We start from the raw sequence: 10,616 nt of genomic DNA on the forward strand, positions 1-10,616 counted from the left end.
TTGGAGGAACCCACATTACATGGGCCTGGATGTAAGCGTATTACTGAAAAGCCACGATTAAAGGGTCTAGCGTCGATCCCAACACTTATAAATTCTTCACAACTCTTTTCATTTTCCAATGTAAAACTGGAGACTGGCAATTCCCTCAAGAGATTCAAGCAAGCAGCAGAATACTTGTGTCCAAAAGAAATTCCAGGGCTGCCTAATACACTAATTGGCAAGCGAGGAACATAAAAATCGGAAACTTAACAATGCAAATTGCCCTTCTATCCATATTCACCTGTATACAAATATGAGTAATTACAATTAAACAAATAGCAGACAACTTTGCAAGATGCTGTAACCTAATGGGAGGAACAACACAGAAGAAATGAAACGAGGCCAAATCAGTCGAGGTAAACATAATTGGCAATCGTTACCAATCTTTGCTTGTGTGACAATATTCCTATCCTATATACTTGTCTGTAAGTTTCCTAATTTCACATCAATCTTCGTAAATCTATCCATCTATACGAAACCGAGGCCTCCATAACCACCAATAAGCAAAATTGGCCCCTGGATTTTCATTTGGTGAAGCTGATTATACCACCATGACAGGCTAACTCTACAAGAACAATTTACAAAAGCCCAATACCCTTTGCTCTTGCTGCTTCCACAATGGCATCCGTTCTTTCCCAATTCTTTGAAAGGTTATAGTAGCACTTCCACAACTTGATGGAGAACGGATAGACTGATAATGCTCTCTCATAAAACCTCTCAGAAACAGGCTCAATACCGGTTATTTTTGCCAAAATACCTGCTGCTTCGACCCATGCATACTCAGGTGCTATTGGGACTGCATTAAAGATTGTATTTACCAAGATTGAGCTTGCCCAGAACAAAACACTAGCAGAAGCAGTATCAGCAGGGTTGTAATCTCTGCTTAACAGCCTACATACAGCAAATGCTAATGGATAGTTGGATGGCACCATCTCCAAGACAGATTCAACAAAATCTGCCAGTTCCTTTGGCTTCAATAAGTTTTGAGGTACAAGAGATGGCCCATACCATGCTTCAAGAACCACATTCACAATAGAGTGCTCAGACGAAACTGGGCTAAGCATGTCATTAATCAATTTTTGTACTCTTGGTTTCTCAATATTCTTGATGAATTTTCTCGATAATGGCTCAGAGACAGGGAGATCCCGGGCTACATCCCAATAAATTTTCAAATATTTCAGTAGTTCACATATAGACAGGTCCTCCTTTAACTGCAACTCATCAGTAAGCAAGAAAATGGCATGCTCTCTCACACAATGCCTGAAATTATCAGGATCTGCAGCCTTTAACGCACTGTCCATGGCTAAGCGAACATCAGAGGTGGCCTCCTGCAATAATTTATGCAGAGAGAGATTAAGATATCCAAACATCTCATCCAAATGATTTAAGTTGGGCACAGAAAAGTCTGGATTTGATGCCCAAGCTGATTTAGGAGAACAATGGGAGTTACTATCCATGGCACCCACAGTTTCATTTTGACGATGTCGAGCTTTCCAGACAGAGTTAAACCATCGAACCATGAGTTCTTTAATAAAATCAGGTCTTCCATGTTGGAGTGCATGTTCAGCATACTGATTCCAAATACATTGAATTCCAGGCACTTCCTTTGGCCAGTCATTAAGGACTTTCTCAAATCCCTCAAAATTTAGAGCCCCAGAATGATGTTTGTGGCACCGTGCTGACATCAGAGAAAGTTCCAAGCACGATGGATACAACTTAATATATTTGTCCAACAAATTCCTTGCACACTCTCTGCTACCAAGTGCCTCCATACACCAAATATGGTTGATAGCAAATTGGTGTGCTGATTTGAGACTGATTTCACTATTGAATGATTCCGCATTCATAGAGGATTCAACAGAATCTACTGCTATTTCTACCAGATTCATAATCCTCTGCTTTTCATCACCAAGTATATAAACAGAAGGCCATTCAATTCCAAGAAGTTCTTTCTGGGACTCAAATCGCTGAACCACAGCATCCGGAAGCTTCCTGTAAATGACTAAGTATACACAACAAATCCAGAATACACATTTGTCAGAAATTGTTAAACATTTAAGGATATCAGAAACCAATGACAGAGGCTCATCAGAATGGGTTGCTTGGGAGAGGAGCCCATAGATTTTCTGAATGGCCATATCAACGTTCTCAGAAACACAGAAACACTCAATCATCTGCAAAAACAGGTCTAAGATGTATGCACTGGCACAAACTCCATCGCCATCCAACATATATGCATTGCGGCAGAGAGCTAAGAGGGCATTACTGAATGCAGACAACCGCTCATCAAGCTGTCCCCGACTATTGATGTACATAAGCCAAAGTACATAAGATCCTTCATTGTGTTTGACCTGAAGATCAAAAGGAAAAATGATTCTGAAGTCTAGTTTTCATATTTAGCCCATTAATTTGACAAAATGCCAGAGAGAAGGAAATGATGAATATTCACACAGATTACACACACAAAATATAAATTGTATAGAAGAAAGGAAAAAAGAAAAAAAGATGGAAGAACTGGAAGGTCTTCCAATAAAACTACTAAGAACATATACCAAAAAAGTATTGAAAGTGAACTTCCCTCTCCATTCTTTGTAACCAGCAGAATCCCAGGATTGTTATCCTACATGCGCAAGCTTATTAACAAGCGCTAAAAGCATTAAAAGAATGTGTTTTTAAGCTTAGCTGCTCTACTCATTTTACTAAAACATTAATTTACTTTAATGTGTTAATAGAAATTGAATAAACTGTAGGTGGTGATACAAAAACATATAACATATTATGTTATGACTATCAGGTTGGAGTTCCTTGTCGAATTAAATTATTTCTCTCACCATCTAAAAATACAAAGAGAAACGGCACCCTTTGGTAGCTCGAGCATTATCACCAACACACACAAATGAATATCTTAACTCGACAGTTACTCAGAGACGGAAGACCCACAGTAAGCAGACTAAGTTTCCACGAGGCTTATCGATGGCCAGGCGGAACTCCAGGTTGAGGAGTTACTCTATCATTTTTAACTACTTATAGTATCAGAGATTGAGAATTAATAAAAAGAAACCAATACCAATCTCTTCTATTCTTAAGCTAAAGTATAATCAACAAAAACACGTTAGAGCAGTCTCCACATGCATGGAAACTTCCTTAAACCTGGCAAAACCTACAGGGCAGTCTCCACAAATGCAGATATTTCCCCACTCTTCATTGCACTGTGATATAAGACTATGTACACATACGAACTTTACATACCGCATAAGAGAACATGTCATCCTTCCCAACTAACTTTTTGTTGCTATAAAGAATAAGAAGATAAACAATCCAGATAATTTCAGACTTTGGATCAGCCTCAAGAGTCCGTGACAACACCGTCAGAGCCTGCAAAACTCAAGATTTGAGATAGTGAGAAAAATGGCTTATAGTATGATACCACAGGGAACCATGGTAATCCAAGAGTTACCTTTTTAAGTAGAGTTACCTTTTTAAGACCCTCTATTTTGTTAACCTCCTGACTGAGAAAAAGAAGAGCTGTCTCCAGGGATTGGGCATTGTTAGCCAGATCGTGCTTCAGTTGATTTTACCATGCAAGGGAAAAACAACCACGTAAACCAGTCGCACTAATGAGACCAATAATTTTGAAGAACAAGCATATACAAAACACTAAACAAACATTGAAACAAATAATGAAAATAATGGTGATGGAAATGCCAAATCAATGTCTGAAAGCAATGAAAAAAAATCACAAAATATATGTTTGGTGCAGGGGCAGTAAATCAGTCATTGTGGACTCATACACAGGATTTGGGGTACAAAATACCAAATACCGAAACAGATGACAGGCAAAAGTTGAAAGAAACGCCGACATAGATATTCTTAAATTGAAATTCTACTAATCTACACACTTTGTTTCCCAAAAACACAAATGCTAGATGTTTTCTGCATTATTTTTGCAGTTTCAGTTAGCTATCTCTCGTCCATTCATATACTGGGGTCCACCAGCAGTAACAACAGATTTTTAAAAAATCACCAAAAAAAATAAATACAGAAAAGAAATGTACAAACCACTACACCATTTCTACTCTGGAAATATGATGACTGCCTATTCCAAGTTCCATGGATCTCAACGCGACCATTGCTACCAAACACGAGGCACTCATTAGCAGAAAAATCCTTTTGAAGTGAATTTGACAAAGCCAAGTAAATGCTGAAACACTTTAGCCAGCATTCTCCAATTCTCCAAGATACAACAGACTGAGATAAATGTGGATTGACTTTCAAACTGTCCAAACTAACTAGGTAAGTTGGCAGAGTCAAAACATTGCGAAATTTTGAAAGTCCTCTAGCAACATTCAGTTCGTCCTTCTGTGATGTTAATCCATCCTGACAATCTGCAGAAGAATGATTTCGAAAATTAAATCTATGACGTGATGTACCCAAAATCTTAATCAGACAATTCATACCAGCTCTACAAGAATCATCATGCTTACGCTGACATGTATCTCCATTAGAGAACTCCTTACAATGTTGCCAGGGACATTCATCATTGTTGCACTTTCCTCGGAGTTCATACATACAGAAGGGCCAAAAAGGATTAACTGTGATATTGCAGGTATAAGAATCAATTTCTTTTTGAAGTATATCCGCAAAGCTCGCCTCTATGGAATTTGGTACCAGATGAAGCTTCTGGATATCATGAGTGCTGACACAAGCAACATCTTCAGTGTAATAATCATATCTCTGACTCTGTTGATTTCTACTCTGCAATCCTAATAAACTGAATGGGGCCACAACTTGCACATGAGAAAATGTACTCCTCAAGCATTCTCCTACATAAGACTGGCTATGGATATGGACAGGAACCTCTGATATACTTCTTTCAGGCCCATCCAAGCCTGAATGAGAAAGCAACGCAAATAAGGTTATAGAGAAAATGAAAAGATCATAAAGTACAGCACCCCTTTCTCATATGCTACATTACATAATACCAAATAGGTCCTCATAAATCAGACAATAAGCCTGATTCCGAGTTTTCAATACACATTTTACCATATTTCCTGCAATTCTACACAGAATATGTTTTATTTTGCTACAAGAAGGCATCTTCTATTCCAGAATAACACAGAAGCCATGCGTAAAACACTATAGATTGAGATATCAGCTATCTAAACTAAGATTATACTGGCATGTCAAAGTGAACTTTCAAATCCTTAAAAAGTCATTGGCTAACAGCTCTTAGCTTGTAAATGAAATTGAAGTTTTCACAGTTCTATAAGCACAAAGTAACAAAGTAAGAATAAAGTTTCTTCCAAAACAATCTTAGACGACTTGGACAACCAACTTGATAGACTCACAATGAAGAATCTAACATGCACTTTTATTGACACACTGAAATTTTGAACTATTTTGTTGAATAAAGAACACAACTTTCCATTTTACTTTACAATACAATTTGCAAGAAGAATTCATACCATGATCACACAGAGATACACACACATGTGCTACAAGATGTCTAGATATGGCACTGACAACAAAAGATTCGACACAAATTGGGAAGCCCATGAGTAAAATACTATGAACTTTATTCACTGGAATGATCAATCAGTTCAATATTCATTATGAAACCACAGGAGATGGCTAAATATTTTTCATGGACAGGATAGTGTCAAACAATTAACAACTTTAATTAGTGCAACATTACCTTTCAGATTTTTCACTGCCTCCATTAATGATAGATTGCTATTACTCATCTGATTTTTTTCTCCTGATACATCATCAGCTGCTTGATCATCTACAATATCTATGCTGTTATGTAAACCACAATTATTTCCCGAAGCTCTCATTTGTAACCGTGCGAACAGCTCAGATCGTAATTTTGTTTCAAGAAGCAAATCTGGGGAGCTATCATTGGAAAAATCTATGTTCGACTCGTGATTTTTATCCTTTTGCTGTCCCATAGAATCTGGCACTTTCTGCTGAGACTTGAAGCTGGATTGGAGAGACTCATGGTTCAGTTGAGATGTCCCTTCATCTTCATCACCTGAGATATTAGGATCACTAGATAGAGACCTCACTCCATAAGTAGCAACCCAGTCGTTACGACGCAATGGCTCTGATGTACTAATATCAGGTTCACTGCATGGTTCAGACCCCAAGTTCTGCTCATTCACATGACCATAAGACACATTAACTGGACCGCCATTGACATATGGGACATTTAAATCATATCCCATTTGGTTAAAACCATCGCACTCCGTTTGCATGCGATCACTTCCTGTGGGTATCAGTTCCATACCTTTAGACATGCCATTAGAGAAATCCAAACCCCTTCCTACGTGCTCATTCTGTCTCGAGGTCAACAGTAAACCAGAATCATTCATAATAAGAGATTGGAACCGGGCTGCATATATCTCCCTTCTATGATAAAGATCTTTACATTTAGCGTTAGCCTCAATCAAAGCCCTCTGGGCTTTTCGATAAGCTTTAAGAGCAGTTCTTTCTTCAATTTCACATTTGTGCCTGTGCTCTTGAGCTTCCTCAAGCTCCTTGTCCAGCAATTCCTCCATTTCATCCAGTGACTGTATATCATAGTTGCTGGGTGCTGCAAAACTCCCATTACCCAAATATTTCGAGAGGCTTTCATTTTTCAGAGATTCCTGAAACAACGACATCACCAACCAAAAAATTGATCAGATTGAGGGAAAATATTGTAATGGGAACAGGGTTACAGGAGAGATATAAAGAGCAAATAAAAAATGCAACACGAATTTTTTTTTAAGTCAAAAAAATATATATGCAACAACCAAATGCACAAAAAGACTTTATATTTTGGGACCTGGGTACAAAGTACACTGTTCAATGGGGGCTGAAGTGATTGACCCTCAGATACGACTCGACATAATTGGCTGCTTCTCAATTTTTGATCACTTCCTGCTGCTGCTGCTGCGACAAAAGACGTTGGTGGATGGTTTCCAGCACAGTTAGTTGGATGGTTCAACTTCTTGCCATTCTGTAAAGTTACTCCATATTAAGAACTGACACTAAATATGAAGCAATTTTGATATGCGTAAATTCGTAATCGACTGAAAAATAACACAAGTTATATTCCATATAAGATTTTAGAGGCCTACACTGTAATAGCAATGCAGCTACAAATTCCACTCCACAACTTCAAAAAATTTGCTTCATGGTACCCAATATATTTAAGTTAGCAACCGCGAACCTTTGCACTGTCAGAATTGCTTAACTACAACCTAGATGACACAAGTTCAAACCATGGCAACAGAGTCTGAGCAACGAGAGTGAAAGGCAGTGCATATCTGCTCCTCTCATATCAGCTACCACTTTACGGGAGCCTTCTGCATTGGATGTTATTTTTTATGTTTAACTGCCAAAGCAAGTACGGAACAGCATTCAACAGTCATGTTCCTCTACATTGATTGGAAAGTTCGTAAAAATACAGGAGTCTGCTTTTGGGAAAATAAATCTTCGAATATTCACAGAATCCTGTGCAACACGAACTCCGACTGCCCGACATATACTATGGTGTGAATTATGAAATGTGAATTTACACGCACATGTATATCAAATAAATAATATAATGCCACCAAAAAATTATCTAAACAAAAGATATCCAATATATGTATATGGTACTTGGCAGGAAAGAAAGGAAAAAAAAATTGTCAAAGATATGACATAGAATAACTTACATAGCTATTTGGAAAAGTACTTGAAGCCATATTAGTCAACATCGTGACTCGGCTCTTCACAACAGGAGGATCTTCTTGTCTAACATTTCCAGATTGATGATTAGAGTTGATATCATGAACTGCAGTACATGGCCACCATATTTTCATAGAGGTATAAGATACAATCCAAAATAAAGACAAAAATAAAAAAGACATGTACTCATCATCTATCCCAAACCTCTTCGATTTGCTGATGAAACAGTCACCCCCTTATCATCTTTCCTTTGCCGTTTAACAATATTTGACTCCATTCCACTCAAAGGAGTTCCTTCCTGCCCTTTCCTATTCCGCAGATTGCTGTTCTCTGGTTCTTGCTCTTTAAAGTTAAAATTTGATTTTGCAGGAACTTTTTGTTGCCGTCTATCTGCATTGTGCATGGTGGAATCAGATCCACTAACTTTTAAGCGTTTCAAGTCAGGTTCTTTTGGTTCTGAGAGTGCAACATCAGCAGAAACTGCGGCGGATTTCCTAGCTGCATCAGTGCTTTGCTTCATCGCATTAAAATCCCCACATGACACTGAGACTGGTTCCTTATTTTGCACTGCAGCTTTAAGCTTCATTTCACTTTCCCGAAGTGCAATCCGTTGCCTTAAGTCCTCAAGTTTACCATTGTTCAAACCCACACCTTGATTGGATCCACTATCTTGGCTTGCTAAATTTTTGTTCAAGGTTTTATAATTTCCTACTCGAGATCCTTGCTCAACTATTGGGGGACCAGAAACCCTGGAATTGGCACCTCCATTGATTTTAGACTTAGTCATTAGACGACTTACAGATGATTTCTTTGGTATGACTTTTTTATTTCTCAATGTTTGTTGTAAGTTGTTCGGCTTTGATAATGATGAAGTAGGTGGTGTCCAACCAATATTCAACCCAGTATTGTTGCTTTTAATTTCTACAGCCTCTTCTTGTCTGTTATCCTCAAAGTCACTACCACTATCATTATCTGAGAAGCTTATCACAAGGTTATTGTTGTCGACTGAAGGCGCATACCAACCAGAGTTAGATGATTTCAGAGGTGCTCGTGTTGTCTCCAAACTCTTATAACTAATCTGTTCTTTATTAGTTTGGCATTGAACCTCAACCGAGCTTGGATTGTTATTGCCAGAGATGGTCCTCCCTGTAGAGGTAAGTAAGGTATTCAATGCATTTTAGAGAAAGATAGATGAGATCCAATTTGAATCTAGATTTGATAGCCGAAAGATCAGCACATTAAAAGCTTGAATCATTATTGCCACAAGATTTCCAACTTAAAAGATACAAACAAATACTAATCCAAATGCTAATTATAAAAGACCTAGGGTGAGAGGAAAAGAGGGATGGCAAGGAGGGGAACCCATTTCTAGCCTAGAAATGATTATTGATACTCACCTGCCTGGTTGCTTTCAGTTAATTTGTTCAACAAAGAACCTTCAACGGGGACAGTAATTGGGGTAATAGCACCAGTGCACTCTGCAGGACGGTAAACAAGATTTTCCTGTGTGATAAAAAGAAAACATTGAGGATTCGAGAGAGATATTCAGAAACCTACAAAATCTTGGCAACCAATAACCAGTTCACCATAGTTGCATGAAGTTTCAAATGAAAATGCATTGATATCCCAAATCCCAATTACAAGAAACCTACATTCAGATCATAATACCATCTAAACACAACCAAAATTGAATTTTGAATGAAAAAAATAACTAAAGGGAAGATTAAATTGAAAGTTGTGCCATGAAATATTAGAGCATCTTCTGGAAAGTCTCGACGTATATAGTCAAAGACGACCAGTAATTATGAGCTTGACCTGCTAAATCACAATACACTTCACTTCACTGCATTGCATTGCATTGCCAAGAAACTCAAGCTAGAAAACAAAGAAACAAATTGAATTTCCAAATCTTAGATTTCTCATTTTGCACTCAAATAGATTTCTTAGATTTTTCTCATAGCTTGCCACCTGAAAGTACAGAGTGGAGAACTAAAAAGTAGTAGTAGAACACTGTAGCTAAACCTAACACGTTAAGCACTCAAACTAAACCATTTCCAATCGTTTCTACTCTGCTTTATTAAGCGGCCAAACACCTCCTACCGTCAGATTGGATAAGAAACCCCGAAAGTAAACAAGATACCATGTTATGATCATTAGCAGACCTTAAGTTCTGCACGAACAATAATCACTGAAACTCCAAAAAAACATACCAAATACAAACCAAAATCCCGAATAACAGATTCCTTCTAATCCTACACCTTAAAAGCCGAGAACTACTCGAGCAACTTCAGAGTTAATTGATAATTAGATAGAAAGGAACCATCATCTCTTATTTTACATAATTTTCTGAGCTAATAATCATACAATTACACCACAACACACCAACAACTAAAGAGAGTCAATTCGTAACTCTATCAGCGCATATCGATATCAAAACAGAGAGGGGAAGAAGAAGAAGAGAAACAAATATAGATAGGGTTTCCAGGAAACTTACGTCATCTTCAGATGAGGAGAGCTCGCCTTCCTCTCTGGAAGATTTGGATGGCTTATTAGAAAGCTCTGAATTAGGGTTTGCATTTGCAGAATTGGAGATATCCTCCATCGTTTCTCTCTCTCTCTGCGAATCACAAATCGTCAGTTTTTGCTGTCGACAAAAAGAGAAGTCAAACGTTTCAAGGTTTTTGAGGGTACGGCAGCGGTGATGACGTGCGAAAGAGAATTGGCCATGGAGGAATCAGGAAAACGAACTCGCAGGGATACGGCCCACTATCTCCTTTTGTTGAAATTACTCAAATGTCCTCCATTTTTAGTCTAACTACGGACACTATCCTTTCTCCGTCTTACTTTAGTCTCCCATGGGG

General features: G+C 38.1%; 1 protein-coding gene across 2 annotated transcripts; it reads right to left on the bottom strand.

Moving 5' to 3' along the window:
* Nucleotides 1-226: 226 nt before the first annotated feature.
* Nucleotides 227-10,492, bottom strand: LOC119980430. Of its 2 annotated transcripts, none has more exons than XM_038823124.1 (11): nucleotides 10,250-10,492; nucleotides 9,153-9,258; nucleotides 7,960-8,901; nucleotides 7,743-7,861; nucleotides 6,869-7,042; nucleotides 5,735-6,689; nucleotides 4,497-4,928; nucleotides 4,099-4,424; nucleotides 3,497-3,601; nucleotides 3,289-3,414; nucleotides 227-2,390 (listed from the first exon to the last, which is right to left on the bottom strand). In XM_038823124.1, exons 1-11 carry the CDS (start codon nucleotides 10,355-10,357, stop codon nucleotides 618-620), a joined length of 5,166 nt encoding a protein of 1,721 aa, XP_038679052.1. In that variant the 5' UTR covers nucleotides 10,358-10,492; the 3' UTR covers nucleotides 227-617. The 2 variants fall into 2 exon arrangements, with proteins under 2 accessions (XP_038679052.1, XP_038679053.1); XM_038823125.1 differs by having other exon boundaries at nucleotides 3,515-3,601; nucleotides 10,250-10,491.
* Between the last annotated feature and the right edge of the window lie 124 nt (nucleotides 10,493-10,616).

Source organism: Tripterygium wilfordii, chromosome 16, assembly GCF_013401445.1.
Source record: "Tripterygium wilfordii isolate XIE 37 chromosome 16, ASM1340144v1, whole genome shotgun sequence".
Classification (NCBI taxonomy): Eukaryota; Viridiplantae; Streptophyta; class Magnoliopsida; order Celastrales; family Celastraceae; genus Tripterygium; species Tripterygium wilfordii.

Coding starts and splice junctions, on each gene's coding strand:
- LOC119980430 (XM_038823124.1), bottom strand. CDS start 10,357: ATGGAGGATATCTCCAATTCTGCAAATGCAAACCCTAATTCAGAGCTT. Junction 8,902..9,152: donor AACTGAAAGCAACCAGGCAG/GTGAGTATCAAT, acceptor TTACCTCTACAG/GGAGGACCATCTCTGGCAAT. Junction 3,415..3,496: donor AGGTAACTCTACTTAAAAAG/GTAACTCTTGGA, acceptor TGAGTTTTGCAG/GCTCTGACGGTGTTGTCACG.